General features: G+C 36.5%; 1 protein-coding gene across 1 annotated transcript in view; it reads right to left on the minus strand.

The window, feature by feature from the left end:
- Window positions 1–18,836, minus strand: part of NSD (Nuclear receptor binding SET domain protein) — a 123,172-nt gene that overhangs the window by 26,510 nt on the left and 77,826 nt on the right. The window contains exons 7-12 of the mRNA XM_089088321.1: window positions 17,416–17,578; window positions 10,498–10,622; window positions 9,281–9,387; window positions 5,141–5,282; window positions 3,106–4,234; window positions 1,868–1,993 (exon numbers count right to left, since the gene is read on the minus strand). Coding sequence (XP_088944447.1) covers window positions 1,868–1,993; window positions 3,106–4,234; window positions 5,141–5,282; window positions 9,281–9,387; window positions 10,498–10,622; window positions 17,416–17,578 — 1,792 coding nt within the window. The remainder of the gene's footprint in view (window positions 1–1,867; window positions 1,994–3,105; window positions 4,235–5,140; window positions 5,283–9,280; window positions 9,388–10,497; window positions 10,623–17,415; window positions 17,579–18,836) is intronic.

Consider the following 18,836-nt stretch of genomic DNA (forward strand, 5'->3'; position numbering starts at 1 on the left):
GCAAGACCCGTGCTGTGCACTTGAAGCAGTTTCTTTTATCAGTGCATTGGTTTGCAGAAATTTAGAATAGTATTATTTGGGTAGACATAGGTGGAAGGGATTGGACCCTTGAAAGTAACTGATATGAATAACGTTGGTAAGTTTACGTCGATGAGAAGACATAATAGAGGACACTCCCAGAACAATCGATAAAGATGGTTTGTCATATTTTGTTTTTGTAATATTGGCTCCACATTTGCAATTTATTTTTTTTCTATTTCTTTATCATTTTTTTACCATGCCCCTTGTGACTTTCGTACAGAAAATTGACATTGTCAAGTGGTAATTATCTAGAAAAAGTATAACAAAGTCTAAAAATTCTTTTTTACAACAACTTTTTAGCTCTGAAGCAATTTGACATGAAATTAATCCACTAGCGTTATTCCCTATAAAGCAGTGTTCAAACAAAATATTTAATGCAGAAGAATTTTGCTTTTACGAGGTTTTTTGCTTATATTAATATAAAAATAGATCTAAAAAAAATTTACAGAAATCTACAAGGCAGAGCACAATATATTGTTACTGCTAATATACCGTCTTCTGCTGGCTGCACAATCGTTATGACTTTCAGAGTTGTGTTGCAGGTTTAACTAGACACGAAATAACCCGTAGATTTCTTAGTAACCCGCTAAACGTATAATCTACACATTATTTAACTGTTATATCAGAACTCTTTTCAAATATTCTAATTTAAATTTCCCCTCTTCTATTACTTATTTTGCTACAAGTCTGAACTAAAACCTGTAAAATGATAGAAAATTTTACCCTAAAACATGAATTATTACCACGTTAGGGCTGCGAAAAACTAATCTGCAGGACAGCGCTGGGCTGGAAGAAGACTTGTCTCTCTCTCATTTATTATTTCCTAATCGTATAAGTGAGAACGTTGCGGGACAGGGTTTTCAAATATACAAAAAAATGGACAGATAAAACTGGACGGTTGCAGGGTGTTCCTTAATAGATGGCAGAAGAGTATATTGCAGTGGAATTTTCGACGCCATATGGCAAATCTATTTGCCATACTTTCTTATGGAGATGTTCCTGTGGCAAATTCAAAGTAATCCACAGCAACCAATATATTACTTATTAATGGGAACAAATTCTGAAATTTTCGTATCTATAACAGGTGGATTTTTTTCTTATTATGCTAGAAAATTATGACTTTTCTTGGAATTTTACATAATTACTTTTGCAATTTATACATAGGTGGTGCATCCTACTACAAGAACAAAATTCGTCATGAAAGTATCCAATATTGATTTTTTGATGCATAAAAAACTCTAAATGCAACAAAAAATTACGGCAATTTTCCTCTGTTAGTAATAAAGAAGAACTAATAACTTCGAGTTTGTTTAAATTAAAAGTTTTACGCACTTTCTCGATAAAATAAAATCTATTAACAAGAAGAAAAGTTAAAGTGAATAGTAGTTTGGAAGCCATATGCATTCTATACATATTTTTTTAGGCTTTAGAGATTTTTTTCCAAAAAAAAATATAAAAGTGAGGAGAAAAAAAGATATAAAAATGTTAGTCATCTAGTTCTATCTCAGAAAATTGTTACACTATATGAATGAAATTTTCAGGGATAGATTCCATGTTTCAAATTAAGCGGAAGGTGTTTCCCAGTTCCTACCTCAACCCATTTTGCATTGGCAAGGCCAGAAAGATTCTCGGAAGGTATGCGTACCAGCCTAGACTTTGTGAAAAAAAGACAAAAAAAAGTTAAAAAACATGGAATGTTGGTTCCCAGGACTAAAGCTGGATTCTAAGCCAAACTTGGATTTTCCTTCTGTTTTTTCTCTATAATCTTTGAAATAGTTTGTCTAACCTTTGGCACAGATGAAACACCAAGGGGCTGAGGTGTGCTTCAGGCTATTGGAGGACCTTAAATGCTTGGAACACTTGATAACTACATTGTTATAACTCTCAGACCCAGCAGCTAAGCATGTGTCACCTGAAAAAAAATATTAGACAGCAGCATTTAACAAGGCAAGCTAGTGCGAATGTGTCCGTAAGGTTCGAAACTATTCAGTATGTATATGAACAAACAATAATTAAATATGTTTCCATTCAAATTTTAAATAACATAGAAAATATTGAAAATGCACAATATAATTGAGACTTTGGGAGCTAAAATAAACAGCTTCTTATGTAGTGTAAGTTTTTTTTCACCAGTTGACAGTGAAAAAGATATATCTACTTTTTTTAAGAGTGGAAAATTATAAAGTTGAACTTAAAATTTTTAAGTTATAAGGCTTTCTCATGCCAGAAGCTTTGGTCACTATATGTATCTGAAAGGCGTCTAAACAGAAATTAATAGAAATAATTTTCAGTTTTTAATGTAAATACGTGGTTTTCGGTTCCCACCAGCCTATTGGTCTAACAAAGTAATAATTAAGTAAAACTTCCAAACGATATGTAATTTTTTAGAGGTTATTAAAACTGGCTTCTAAATCATTGAAGAGCTAAAAAATTAAACAAAGAAATCGTAACAACATAATCCAATAAGAATTGGGAAAATTCAACTTTGCCAAGGTTAAAAGGAATCAAAATTCAAACTACGCGCAAAACTAGATAATGGTTTATTAATAAACAGATTAAAAAAATTTTGTTTGAGATTATTAACTGATTTTTTATTGAATTAGAGAATTGGATCCTATGAGGGAATTTATTTCGAGAGAGTCTACCATAAACACACCAAAAGTACATGAGATAAATGAAAATTTAAAATATCCTAGAATTTAGGAAAAATCTTGAGGTTTCAAAGGAAGCTGGGTATCAAAATTAAAACATAATCCCTTTAAAAAAAAGGAAGATTAAAAAAGAATTTGTGAAATTGCAGCTAAAAATTAAGCTGTTGTATAGAAAACAAAAGTATACGTTGTACTTCTGAATCTCTTGTGGTATATCTCTTAAGTTCATCTAATGATAGCTATGGTACATATGATACATACAAGGAGCTTGTTCCTGAATTTTCCAGTAAGCAAAAGGGATAAATAAATAGGAAAACAGAATCTGAGACAAGATGAGAGTTATAAAAGAGAAAGAAAGAAAAGGTAAACTTACCAGCATGATAGGCAGTTGGACACAAAGCACATTTTTGAAGCTTATCACTAAGACTCGTTAGAGATTCATCTTCGGAAGAGCATGTATGACAAATGTGCAAAGGACAAATGAATGAATTCCCCATCCTTTTTGTTTGTGGCCAATCGTCAAGGCATGATTTATGATAGAACTTCACACACGGGTTCTGACTGCATTTTTTCAGGTCACCCGAAGATTTCTTACAAATGAAACATACAGTTGAAGCCTTAAGGCACTCTTTACACTTTCCGTTCTTGGATAGGTTTGGTTCGCAGTAGCTGTGATAGGGGGCACGGCAACTTTTACATTTTACAAAAGGTGATTCACGAGTTTCCGAGCATGCCAAACAAAGGGTATGGCGCTTCCGGGCACGAAGTTCATCAGAATTGTCTATGCTTCGCTTTCGTTTAACACCTCGATTACTTAACAAACTCAAGTCTGATAAGCGTGATTCAACACTATTTGAACGTGAAACACAGGGAGGTGTTTGTGCTGGAGTAGGACTAGCAACTTTCGTGCTATTTTTCATTTTAGGTGTAAACACTTGTTTCTTAGCATGAATGGCTTTGGTTAGTGAGAGTTTTGTTTTAATATCAGTCTCGTCATCGCTTAATTCAATTAGAATTGGTCTGGATTTGGGCTCCAAGCTACACATTGCAGTTATAGTGGGAATACGTGAAGACGTCGTACTACTCATTTCGACTGCGCTCTTTACATTTACACTAGCTACACCACTACTTTTTGGCTTTTGAAAAACTGTAACATTCTTCTTGATACTTATTTTTAAATCATGACTCTGCCTTTTATTCCCTGAAGTTATAACAGACGGACTATTTGTCTTGAGTTTTTTCCTTGACAACTCGAAATCAGGAAATGATTTTCTTACATACTTCCTTTTGGGTTTCAGGCCACTTTCTTCAGTTTTAGTTCTATTCCGAGCCAATGTTTCAGCTTCTCCCTTCTTTAATGAAACGCTAAATTCCTCTTGTTTGACTTTTGGTTGCAGGACGGACGGAGAAATAGGAATAAGAGAGGGCGGTTGTCGGCGTCCTTTGTTAATCGACTGATTTTGTTGGATTACATCCGTCTCCGTAACTTCCACTATTTCAATCTAAAAAAAATCAAAATAATATGCCCGAATAGTGAAAGACAAAATTTTTCTATGTTTATCTTCACACATAAATAGTGCTCAATTTTACATTTTTTAAATTCTAACGTATCTTGCCTCCATTGTCTCCACTAATTCAAGTGATAATTGAAGTTTAGTGCTGTAGGTTTTGCTTGTATGTTTAGGACTTAAAGAGCTTAAAAACATTACTCCGTTACTATGCGAACTAATTTTATAAAGTAAATACGCTTGTAGCGGAGGATCAAACTAATATCCCGGGAGAGCCATGTACAAGGCCGTATCCAGGGAAGGAGAGCAAACGCCCCCCCCCCCCGAAATTTTTGTTCGACTCGTAAAAACGCAATCAAAATGCATATGAACACATTTTGGTGTGTTGTTCTTTATTTTTTAAACCCCCCCCCCCCGTCCGCTCCGAATAAAAATCCTGGATTCGCCTTTAGCCATGTGCTGTTTACAATTAGTGGCTTTTGGGTCAAAATATACAGATTTTGGTAGATTTTCACGCATCTGCCTCTTGGAAGTTTCCTATGGGAGCAAAAGAAGTGAGAAAATCCTCAGAGGCTTACTGTAAAGAATTCCTCGAGCCACCAGCGATCGAATGTATAAGATAGAAAACAAATTCAAAATCTACACTATCAATAAATGCAACCTTCTTTCTCCTTTATTTTTAATTCTCCCCTTTTAGGACCATGTCATTAAGGCCCTCACTTTTTATTTGCATCCTCATTTAAGGTGACGACCTTGCATGATTAAGGTTCCCACTTTTTATTTGCAGGATGAATTGTACATTATTTTTTTTTTTTTATAAAACTAACAGTTACACGTTGGAGTCACTCTTATTAAATAATAATGGAATAAAAATAGCGGTCAATTTTTATTTCACAATACCTCAGAAGAGACAGAGTCAATCATACTAGAGCATCTACTTCCACCTTCTTCCAGCTTCACTGCCTGTAGAGTACGATCCAGTTTTTTCTTCTTATTTGCACAGTTTTGAGCTTGGTCAATAACAAACTTGAGCCTGGATTGTCTAAAAAAAGAATATATATATATATATATATATATATATATATATATATATATATATATATATATATATATATATATATACTATATATATATACATATATACATATATATATATATATATATATATATATATATATATATATATATATATATATATATATATATATATATATATATATATATATATATATATATATATATATATATATATATATATATATATATATATATATATATATATATATATATATATATATATATATATATACAATATATATATATATATATATATATATAAATATATATATATATATATATATATATATATATACAAATATATATATATATATATATATATATATATATATATATATATATACATATATATATATATGAAACTTCAAACGATTTTATCCCACAATTCAAGCGTGTAAAGGCAAAAGATCCAACAACTCGAATGAAGCCACGGCACATCCACGATGTCTGACGGCAAAAACTGCCGATCATTTTCGTGTGTACATTGAAAAGATAGCAAAGCTAATCGATTTCTCGCCATAATATTGGGACCACGAGAATGATGAAAAGGCTATCGAAATCCTTAAAAATCAACAGGAAAAAACCCTTAAAACTCACCTCAAGAACCCTCAGCCCTATATCTTAAAAACTGATGGGAATCTCATTTTAGTTTGGGTAGCACTCATGTGTCCTTTTTTCCCGCGCTAGGGACACTGGAATATCAAATAGAGCTATTCAAGGGCGTGTTTGAAATATAATGCTTACGTTTTTCTATAAATTCATCTTGATAACATTTAAAGTAAAAGACAATTTTTCACAAAAAATCATGCAGTCGTTAGTGTCATTGAAAAGTTCACCATTGAAATTATAATAGTTGGAAACCTTTAGCCTGAGATTTTCATCCCCCCCTCCTCCCTTTTCGACAATTTTTAAAAACCTCAAAAATCACACTTTAGCCTGTGTAACAGTGATGTCCTTTTTTTCAGTACTAATGCTAATAGAGAGCGATAGCTTCGAAATTAGTTCGCTCTTAACTAGGTTTCATCTAAGAAGGGATGCGGATTGAATACTACTACCTCCGAGTGTATAGCAGATCCTCAATTTTTACAAGAAATTAATTTCAAATTGAACTTGGTTCTGCGCCTAAAAGAGACCATGGAAAGACGCTCCCTCAAGTTCTATCCAAAGCTGCTTCAGTTGAATGCAAATCACCCACAGAAAAATTGTCCAGAAATGAGCGGGAATATGAAGAGACGAGAAGTAAGAAAAGTGAATGTGATGTGCTAATGAATAGTTTATGTGGAACTAGTCAGCGCGCCAATGCATTGAGTACTTAGAAAGTCAAACATATTGCTCAATAAGCTTTCTCTAAACCAACCCTCAACATATACTTTGAAGAAAATATTTAAATAACTGATTTACACCTTTTTTGCAGTGATGTAAAAGATTTGTTTAGAATGCAAGCAGGGCCAGAAGTGATAAAATTAAACTCATCCGAACTTTGTAACATTTGTTGAAGTCAAACTAAGTATTAAAGACAATTGAGTAGTCAGGTGTGTTTGGTTGTACCACAAGCCAAAGAAAAAATCGCAAACATTTGAAACTAGAACTAAATGACACTCGTTTCCAAGCACCATCTCGCAAGTCCGATGGGATAAAGCTCTATACGAATGACAGTTTCTTTATTTACGAATTCTCCTCTAATTTTGCGAAAGAGATAATGTCTAGTGGAAAACAAAAAGTTGAATCCGAAAAATAGAAAAACACAATCAAGAGAAGAAGGACCAGTAGATCACCTAATTGCTGAAAGTATGGAAGTTTCTGAGGCTTTTAAAATAGTATCTGGGAGTTGTGACAGAGAGCCGAGCTGATAATGAGGCTGAAACAGTAGTGAAGTTAAATATCAAAAGCCCTCACCAACAGTGCGTCACGGCCTATTCATCGAACACCTTTAGTCCACAGTTTTATAGATTATGATCAAGCATTTGATTTAGCTGATAGAAGAGCTTTAGCGAAGGCCTTATGCTTGTATGGTAAAAACGACAAATACATTAAAGTGATTAGTACTATGTACGAGAAAAACACTACTGCAGTTAAGGTAGGTAATGAGGTTAGAAGCTGGTTTGGTATTAAATCAGGAGTTAAACAGGGTTGTGTTTTATCCACCTTTATATTGATCATTTTGGTGGACTTTGTCTTAAGGAGCGCAGGAAAGGCAATAGGAGAAGACGTAATCAAATGGGGAAGAAAACTATTCCTGGGGTGAAATTATGCGGATGATTTAAGCATCCTAGATGAAAGTGTGTGCAAAATGAATGAAATTTTAAAGATTCTATGAGATCGGGGTGCTAAAATGGGCTTGTTAAGAAGACTAAGTTGCTATGGCTAGGAATAAGTAAAGATGAAAAAGTGTCTGGTTAACGACAAGACCGATCAAGTTGACAGCTTCAATTACCTTGGTAATATTATTAATAGACGGTGGGTGCAGTGAGGATGTTAAATAGCCAAGGCCCAAGCTGTTTTTTCACAGTCGAAAAAAGTTTGAAAGAATATGAAGACAAGGTTGCGAACCAAGATTAGAATGTAGAAAGCTACAGCGATGACAGTGGTTAAATATGGTTCTGAAGCATGGGCGCTCAGAAAAACGGAGGAAGATTTGCTAGATGTTTTCCAAAAAAATTGCTTATGGATTGCTTTGGGCACCAGACTGACACGCCGTATTTCAAACAGTAAGCTGTACGAAAAGTGCGGTTCACGCTCAGCGGATGAAGGATGACAGACTGCTAAAGATTGCCCTTTTCAGCCAACCGTCTTGTGCTAAACGAAAATCCGGTTGTCCTCGGTTGGGATGGGAGGATATCGTAAGGAAAGATTTAAGGGGAATCGTAATTTCCTGGGAGGGTTTAAAGAGGGAGGCTTTGTACAGATAGGGATGGAGGAGGAACGTGCGTAGCTGTGTCGGCCTCAGGCGGCTTGGTGCTGCGGTGAGTTGTTAGTAGTAGTAGTAGTAGTAGAAAGCCTTCAAGTGGTAAAACACTGAAAAGAGATTTAAAAAAGGGCATGAGTTTATTAGCGCTGATGACCTCAAACGAAGTGAATTCGCAATTCACGAAAAGGCAGTCAAAAATAAAACCCTGGGCTGATTTTTGGAGAAAAGAATCTGAGTCAGGTCTTCAACAAGGTAGAAGAAATAACAATAGAGGTAGCCCCAGGGGTACCACCATTGTTTCTTCAAGTGGTTACAATAGATTTTGATCCACAAAAAATTATTCACTTTTCTTGCAAACTGATTAGGGACAGCGGAGCTTTTTTCATCAATGCGTATACTTATATGGAACATTCAAGTTATAAGAAAAAGTTCAACCAAGTATTACATTCTCCATGTGACGAACAGATTCTTGGCACAGAGAATTGGCAGAGTGAAGGTTCGATGCCAGTTTTCCAGGGTTATTCAGTAGAGTCTGTTCCTCGTGAACTCAACAGGAATACGGAATATTGTGGTGATAGTTTGGTGTTAATTAAGTAAAAATGCATCAAATATTATTCTCGTATTCCTAGCTTATCAGAATATATATTATGGGTTTGAATTTCCTTTAAGAGTGGCAAAAGTTTTTCGGTCTCCCGATGCTAATACATTTCCTAAAGGCAGAGAAGAACAGTAACGACTTTCCCAAACGGTACTGGGAGTGTCAGCAGGAGGGAGCCCGAAGAAGAGGAACACCAAAAATACGCTTCACAGCACCTACTAGCGCAACGTCAAGCACATTCACGCGATAATCCAACCCCAGTGGGAAGACATCTAGGCAGCAGCACATCGTAAAGATGACAGATGGCTTTTTCCGGGTGTCTCTGATGGCACAGGCGGAACTAATGTGCAATAAGGCTAAGACGATTAGAATTCTAAATTTTGAATGATTTCATGGTTGCTGGAGAAAAAAAATGAATATTAAACCTGATATTCCGTTGGTTAAAGAGAGTCCTTACCTGTTGACGCTTCTCAGATCTTCAGCTTGTCTAACAGCCTCTTCCCAGGCATCTAAATATTTAGGAGGAACATTAACTGACAACTTGTTCCTTGTCATTGTAATTAACTGGAAAAGAAAAAGAATTTAAGCACCCATCAATAAATATGAGCTTTACAAAAAAAGAAATGACAAAAGAGAGAAACGAGATAATAAGTATCAGGCTAAAAAATAATCAGTAAAATCTCAAGGTCTTCAAAAATAAATTCTTCAACAGAGAAAAATAACAGAAAGGGCGAAGAAAGTAATTTTCTGGAGAGATTGATACTTGAAAAAAAGCACACCTCTAAACTTAAATAGACAAACATTGTAGTATTTAAGAGAGCTTTATCCGAATTTTTCTGAAGAGGAAAGGTCTTTGACAAATACTTCGGGGAGGGGGAGGCAGATACAATAGATGGGGCGAGTGCATTTTTAACTTTTTGCAGGTTTTTCTTATGTTTATGTGAATCTATCCAGAGAGAAGTTAAGTTCTAAAAGAATAAAAGAAAATGTTATCAACACCATCTCAGCCAGCAGAGAACCATAATTATAATTGAATTGAATTAGCACTGTTAAATACTAAACTCTCTTACTTGCTTAATTTTTGAACTTTTTAACTCGTCATTGACTAGGATTTGAAGTCAAATTTAAAAATTATGAAGTCATAATTTTGGCTTAGAAGTCAAACATAATCATAATCCTATTTTTGAATACAAGCAAACAATGTAGGGCTGGATTATTCAACTATATCGGTATTCAAACCAAACCTAACGTTATGTTCTAAACAGAACACTTTTAGATCAAACATACGAAATTCGCCGTTAGAAAAAATCGAAAAAAACCCTGGCTTTTTTCGATCTACGTAAAAATGTTTCATTTGAAAATTTTACTTTATCAATAAGTCCTTATTTTCACACATTATACATAAAAATGGGAATACAGAAAAGAAAGAAAAGTTCATTAAAACGAGTTAAGCCTTATTTGCCCAGAATGCGCTTGTGAATATGTAAAGCTGAGAGTCAATCAAGTGCTTTGACTCTTCAAAACTTCAAAAATGAAAAGGGACTTGGGGATATTGGATTCTTAGATGCGTAAGCATTCATATTTCCTTCGTTAATGAAAAATACTGGTGATAGAACCAAGATACCCGGTAAACGTATTAAAAAAAAAAATTAGGTCAAGCATAATTGATTTTACCTCTCTCTTCATTGACTGAACAGTGCCTAAAAAATGGTCTTTCCCATTATAAGTCAAAGTTGATTTTCGATGAATCCAAGCACGTCTTCCCATGTCATTCAAGAAATTGACGTGAACATAAAGGCCTATAACAAAGAAGTAAATCAAAATGACAAATACGAACGAAAGTACAGCCTTTCAGGATATAATTCGCCGTCCACTTAGAAATGCAAGATCCAGAAAAAAAAATTATTTGGACTATCAACCAAAGAAGTAGCTTGCACATGTTTGAAATGGCAAGCGATTTATATCCTAGTATACTGGGCTTGAGAATTTAAAGAATGCGTAAAAATATATTTATTATTAATAGTGAAACCGCCATCAAACTATCTCCTCAAAGTACATCGAGAATAACCATATAGCATAATGATCATAAGGGCAAAAAAAGTAACTTTTAAAATTAGTAATAAAGCAGAGTATATATACAGGGTATAATAATTTTTTTTTACCTCATCGTTGACATAAATGGGTTAAGATTTTATGGTGAGTTTTCCAGCTCTTTGCGTCACAAATTTTGTATAAAAAGGGATCAAGATCCTTTCTTCCACCACAGGGAGGAGACATCAGTGAACGCCAGAGTTGAGCAAAGTAAGTCCAAAATTCATAGTCAGAAGATGACGTCTCTCTTCCGAGTGACACTAGGTTCAGTCTTCTTTAAGACTTCATCCTAAGTCATGTAAGATCCTCCGAGTATAATTGACGAATCTTTTTAAGATAGTTTAAAATTTCGAGCACTGGTCTTAGGCTAGTCCACGATGTAAAACAAGACAATATACTCAAGAGAGGCCTTAACTTAGGAAGAATCAATTAATTTCAGATCTGGACAGATGTAGCAAATTGTTTAATAGTGGAGGAAAGATACGGAAAACAATGGCCAAACCTCGGGGAAATTGCAACAGAATTTTTTTTTACACCAAAATGTTCAGAAAAATCAGCTTAATCACGCAAAAAAATCCCCCCGAATCCTCCTGCACCAGTATCCCAAATTTGCCCTTGAAGGGGGACAATGAGGGGGGAAATCGATTTTTGGGGTTGTAAATATTTTGGAGTTTGAATAGTTGTTTCCTATCAAATCAAGCATGCTGAATCCAAATAAGATTTCAGATTTTAATTTTTCAGTACCCTAATGCCCATTTCTACCCATAAAGGGCGGATGGTGGCGGGGTAAAACTTGAAATTAAGAGACTACTGGATTATTTGGTCGTTTCCTATGAAATCAATGGCGGCGAATTCCAAAATGAAGCTAAAAACTTAATTTTACGTGGTCAAGTACCTCATCTTACCTAAAACGGCTGTGAAAATTGACCAACATGAACTAGTTATTTTAATCACTTATCAGTTGATTCACCATTTCCAATCAAGCTAGGAATGGCACCTTAGAATACGAGTCTCGAACAGTTTAATTTCAAACCAGTATTCCAGAATCCCCTTCCACTCCCCCTCAGTTTGCGGTTTCCATTCTTTAGTGTCATTCTTTATAGTCAGTGGAGACATCTACCACAGTACTTGAAAGAAGACTGGCGTGTTCGAGGCTATATACAATGTTTGTGCCGTTTTTTTTGTTTTTTTTTACTTACGCAAAAAAAAAGACAAAAGAATAAACTGGGATCTGTGATTTTTAATTGATAAACTGCACAATCTCGGCTTCTGCTCTTCGTACTCAGAAGTAAAAAGATTTGAGAGATGTGGAGCAGTATATCAAACGTTGTTGGAAGAGTCCAAAGAGAAAGCATATTTTTTTTCAGTATGTAGGAGACAACGCCAATTATGATATCGCTACTATCGACGGCCTGAACACTTTTCATGGAATGGGTCTTATTGAAGTGTCTACACCTGAGTTTCCGGCAACGGAGCTTTCAGTGCCAAGAAAAGAACTAAGTGGAAATGAGATGAAGTCAATCGGCACCATGCCATTCTACACTTACCAAAAACCCGCCAAGTCGCAACCAAGGACTTTTGTTTGCTTGACAAAAAATTGTGACACTTATGACAATGAATGGAGGTTGAAACGCTCTGGCGCATCTTTGGTTTTTTCAAAAGCTCATACATGAGCTGGTCGGCCTTTATATGGTCAATACACCAAAAGCTACCTCATCCGGGAACATCGAATATTCGTTTTTCGCCAAGGATTAACCACAACCCAAGCAATATCTCCTGTGTTTATTCTACACTTATGCATGCTAACGAGCGCGCTAATCGAGCTGTAAAAAACTCTAGTCATTATCTTTGACCAACCGCTTTACTGGAAGGCGAAGTGTATCGTCGATGCAGAGCCTGCCACTAGTGCTTTAAGAAATGCTATTGTTGTCCTGGGTGGATTTCACACACGCATGAGTTTCCTAGGAGCCATTGGCTTCCTTATGGCCGACTCGGGACATTTGGAAATCCTAAGTCAAGTATATGCGCCTAACACTGGGCGTAGTATGTTACAAGGCAAAGCTGACTCTCGTGCAGTGAAAGGCCATGGTCTGTTGGAGGTAGCCCTTTATGCGAACCTTTTATCATCAGAACTCGGTAACAGAGCGTTTGATGGCAATGACATGCTACCAGAGCAAAACGGCGTACGAGTCTCTCCTTGAAGGAGATGACATCGACGGAGTGCAGGTGTCGGAAGCAGCAGAGCTTATCTATGAAATAGTTCAAAGTGCAAAAGAACGATTACCGGATCCAGAACTGCCTGTTTTTGGTTTAAGTATATGGACCTACTTGGAATCCTGAGAAAAAACCTGAAAGGTGAACGAAGTGGCAACCTTGAGCTTTATCTACAGTCGTTGTTGGAATTACTTCCTTACTTTGCTGCTTCCGGCCACAATGTTTACACGAAGTCTACTTGGCTGTTCGTGCAGTCGATGTTTCAGTTGAGGAAAGACAATCCAGGGCAGTACAGAACGTTACAGGAATACCTGTTCATCCGAAGAAATGACAACTACTGGGCAGCACTTTCTCCTGATTTGGTGATCGAACAGACGTTAATTAGAAGTATGAAAACGAGTGGCGGTCCGACGAGAGGTAGAGGCATGACTGAATTACAGCAGACATTTTGGACATCTGCTATGCCTACTTTGGTTCTAGTTAACGAACGCATGCAGAAACTGACTGGCCTCGCGGAGTTGACTATTGAAAATCACGCAGAAGTGATATCTTCGAGGAGAGCTAGAGACATGGCGGACATCGAAAAGATAGTTCAATACAATGAGCCCCTAGAACCCTTCAGGCAGGAATCACAGCTGTTGAACGTGGTTACTGGTGTCCGCGCTTCATCATCTGTAAACGTAGACGATGCCAAATCTGGGAGAAACGACTCTGTAGGATATGGAAGCGAAAGACATTGGCAAATATGTTTTCAGGAGAAAGGAGAAAGCTGTAAATATGGCTGAGAAGTCATCTGTGGTGATAAATAGCGAGAGGGTAATGGTCGACCCTGCTCTAATCTTTCAACGCCTAGCTGCAGTGGCTAGCAACAGTGGTTCTGACTTGAATGAGGTTCTGTCGTTCGAGCTCTGTACTTTTCCACCATCGCTCTTTAGTTCGTTCGAGGTGATGAGGACAGCCCACAAAGCCTCTCTAACAAATGCACTGATGAAAACTGAGGGACTTAAGGGTCCAATGACATTGCCATTCTCTCAGAGAGTTTTGGACGGTGGCTGGCTAGTCCATAAAATCCCGTGGACTGCCGTATCCACATATTCTGAGGTGGCACGATCTTACGTAGATTATGTCACAAAACATTTCGGCCAGGAAGCGGTAGTTTTAGACTCATACACTAATACACCGACGACGAAAAATTGCACACAGCTGAAGAGAACCAATGGTTTGTCGTGTGCAATGATTGAATTCTCTCCTAACAGGAAGATCGCCAAAAGTAAGGAGGGATTTATGAGAAATTATAAAAATAAACAGCATTTCATCGACCTACTAACTGAAAGGCTGGTGAACTCAGGATGCAAAGTTGTACATGCTCAGCTTGATGTCGATATGTTCGTTGTAAAAACTTCAGTCAGTTTGTACTGAAACTTCATCGACCAATTTGATTGGGAATGATACCGACCTGTTAGTCCTTCTGCTGTACCATGCCAAGCTTGATGCATGTGATATCTTTATACAGACAGAAACACATGAAAATAATGGATGAGTGTACGACATAAAAAGGATCAAGAACAAACTAGGAACCAAAGCAGCAGAAAATCTACTCGTTTGCCAAGCAATGTCTGGCTGCAATTCAACATTTAGACTTCACGTTGTAGGGAAACCAGCAGTGGTTTCCTTGTCACTTAAAGATGGGATTTTTAAGGATGCTTGCAAGATCTTCATGACACTAGGATCCGACCACCGGAAGATTTCAGAAGCTGGAGAGAAAGGTTTGCTCTTCATATGCAAAGGGAAAAGCAATGAGAAGACCCTGAAGGATGCCCGGGTGCGATCATTTACAATGCGGGTTGCAAGTGCAAATGCTTTTGTTCAGGCAGAGCGGCTTCCACCGACTTTGGCTGCCGCAAAGCATCCCTTTTGCAGGTGCTATTTTCAAATAATGAAGTGGCAAGACACGTCAAATTTGCTAAAGCCCGAAGAGTGGGGTTGGCGCCTCTCTTCGTCACGGAATATGTATCTTCCCATTATGACAGATGCTTCACCAGCACCGGAGAGCCTACTGAAGATGGTGTGGTGCCAGTGCACCAGCGGGTGCGAGTCACTCAGATGCAGCTGCCGTCGGAACCGTTTGCCCTGCAGTTTTGCCTGAGGGGAATGTAAAGGGGCGTTATGCACTAACGCTGCAGCAAGACAGGATAAGGACGATAACGAAGACGAGCAGGAAGAAGAATTAGCTTTAGGTTGTGCTTTAAAATCAAAATATTCTTGCGATTACTTTACCTGAGTTCTAAAAGTTTTCTTTTATAACTGATTGATCTGAATTTTTGATCTCGATTAAAGAAGTGGTTTTTCAAGATATTATACTTGGCAACCACTCATATTACAGGCCCCTTAAAGGTGGAAATGAGGTAAACAGTAAAAAAAAACTACTTTTTGACCTCATTTTTGGCAATACGGTACTTTATTTGATATAAAATGATCCTTTAGCCGCAGGACTCCGGCAAATACTGCTATGCGTACTTTACCCCCCCCCCCCGTTTCGTAAAGGTAAAAATTGATACTTGGGTACGGAAAACGTGATTTCTGACGTCGGTTCGTATTCTTCATGCTTAATTTGAAAGAAAACGACCACTTAAACCCCAAAATACGTTCAAATAGAAATTCTGATTTCCCCCCTTATTTTCCCCTTTCAAGGGAGATTTCGGGTGATTCGTGCAAGGGGGATTCGGGGGGATTTTTTTGTGTGATTAAGCTGATTTTTCTGAACATTTTGGTGTGAAAAAAAATTCTGTTGCAATTTCCCCGAGGTCAAACCGTATTTTTCCTCCACTATAAGATGGAGAAAGGATTTTTAACGATATACCCTGATTTAATCTGCTGGAAAGTGTATTCCACTTCAGATCTAACTGCATACTGAGTATTTTTGTTGCGCTCAATTTACCTAGAATAGACTTGGATAGGAAGGGAGGGGGAGAGGACACGAAACTTTTTTTTAAGCTCAGTTCAGGTATGCTTACTGTAAGCTTTTCTCAAGTAATGAGTATATTTAGCTCATAGAGCATACATTTTTCTATGGCCTTTAGGATTTCGCTGACAACGACGTTTTCATCGCACTGTTTTATGAGGCCGATTGGATTATTATTCATCCATAGCTTCAGGTCAGATTTCCATATTCACTTCTTAGGAAATATTTCATAGAACAATCTGTAAAGTTCAGTTCAAAACTGACTCTTAATTCTTCGCCTTTTGACAACAAAAAAGATTCAAAACCCTGATTTGAAAAGAAAATTCACTTCAAATTGGGCACCTTGCTCAACAGAGTAGGGCCTTTAGTTATCATTGTTTAATTTTTTTGATTGAATAGACGACAGAGGGGTTTAAAGATTAATCCCACTTAACAGAAGACTAGTCCAGCTTGACTAGTTTTGAACAAAAGAGCTTGCTCACTGTTGTTCAACTTCAGTGAAGTCTCCACATACTTGAGATAAAAGGATAAGGGGTAACACCAGCGAACTTTGTTCATATACAGTTAGCGGTAGGATACCACCTCCCTTTGGAATTGACTTCACAGAGGGTAATATAGAACATACAAGATCAAGGATACCTTGTCTTTGTTTTTTAGCCTTTGTTTTAGCGATATTTCAGGTGTATAGTTTTTTTTCTAGGGGTGCCACAGCCCTTTAACTGGTTTCCGTGGTTATTGTAATTATTCGTCTTTAGGATTTCGCAATACTAATGGAAAATAACAAAAACTACTCCAACAAAAACAAACAAGTGTTAGATTATTTTTAGAAGAATCAACTGAGTAAAGTTCCCTTTTCGACTTATAGTGGCGCTCTTCACGCTGACGTTGTCAAGTAGAAAACATTCAAGAAAACCAAGTATGTTGAGAAATTTGCGCTCTTAAGGTTTTAGTTATGGAAGTTCCAGGAATTATTCACCGTTTCTATGTCTTAAGCCACGTTTCTGCGATGAGAAACTTCTACCATCCAACACAGGCAATAATACCGATTTAACACAGGTAAATGTCAAAGAAGTATCATGCAATCTAATAAATCAAAAATGAATATTAACACGATTTTTATATATAATGAACATAATGAACAATAATTTAAACATATAATGAGCACGATTGAAAAATACAATGAACACAATTTTTTTCAATAATTATTCAAAGTCTATTTTTCTTTCGATTTATGTCTCGCAGATTCTCGGTAAAGACTGCCAATTTAGCATATACATGACATGGGCATATAAAGGCTAAGTACACGTTACATAGAATGTACTAACCTTTGGCTGTATACTTAATACATCCATTATTCCCATCCGAGCTAACTACAGACGGCCAAAAAGGGCTTCCAGAGAGACACGTCCAAATAATCTCACCAGGTACACAATCTTTCTTCTTCACATTAAGTTTCATAGGATTTATACTGCCTTTTATAATTTTGTCCTAAAAAAATCAAATTAATCAACCAAAGCTCTATGCTAATATAGACAATATATCTGCTTTACCGCATGAGTCCACACCCTGACTGTGGTCCATCAATCTTTACTTTTTATTATTGGTAAGAGTCCATAAAGCTCAAGCAGTCACTAGTCAGAAAACAATTTCTGGATCTTAAACAACGAATACCTGAAGCAAGTATTTCTTCGTTATACATTCAGGGGAGTTTCGATCCTGACAAAGGGAACACATTTTTTTCTTATGCCTGAAAACTGAGTGTGTTTCACACGGTCAGTAAGTTTCATTAAAAGGTAATAAATACTATACGTAATTTGGTAACTATATTGTTTTATCCCATGGCCCGGGGATCGAGTTGAGATTTTCATAATATTTTTTTTTTGGGGGGGGGGGGGGGTAGGGAAAGGGGACTTAAAGTTCTGTTTATTAAGAAATGGCCAAATTTCTCTTCTTTGATCGTCACACAAGAGTATTAGGTAGTAATTCTGCCGGGAAATAAATTTTATTTTTCCAAAATATACGCAAAAAAACATAAGAGAAGCTGGGTTTTTTTTTTCATTTGGCTGCCAAATGAAAATTTTTTCTGTACTTTCAGTTGAAAAAACTTATTTTTCTAAATTTTAATTTCTGATTATTAATCAGATTATGCCGGAAAATCCGGCTCCCTTAAGGTGGTTTCAGGCACAATCCTTTGTCCCTACTCTGCAACCACCGACAATGTTTCATAACTAATGATTGGAAATTAAAAAAAAAAAGTTTACTATTCCTATTAAACGGCCATTCTGTTTCAGGAGTCGCTCTTAAAGAATTGGGACGAAAAGTCAAAACTTACGATTAATTAAAAGTATACGTATACGTATGCTATATACTAAACTGTACTATAGTATATATGTATGCTATATACTAAACTATACTAAAGTATACGTAATAATTTCTATCCATTTTAAGCTTTGATGTTGCTCCTCACTTTCAGTTTTTTTTTAATGTAATTTCTAATCGTTCTCAAATAATACCGGGAAATCTGGCTCTCCTCCATGAAAAATTCCTTCCTCTCCGGAGGAAGGAGGAGAAAAATTCTATTTTGGAAAGCTCTTCTCACGTAAAAACACCCACCCTCCAGGGATATTCCCCCAAGACAATTCCATTCTAGCTGAAAATTCCACCCAGAAACTTTCTTGCGGACGATCTCAGGTGAATATGTTTCTTGCGCACTTTCATTTGAAAAAGACTTTAATTTCTTATTGTT

Source organism: Artemia sp. Qi Xiang Cuo, chromosome 4 (genome assembly GCF_049724085.1).
Source record: "Artemia sp. Qi Xiang Cuo chromosome 4, ASM4972408v1, whole genome shotgun sequence".
NCBI lineage: Eukaryota > Metazoa > Arthropoda > Branchiopoda > Anostraca > Artemiidae > Artemia > Artemia sp. Qi Xiang Cuo.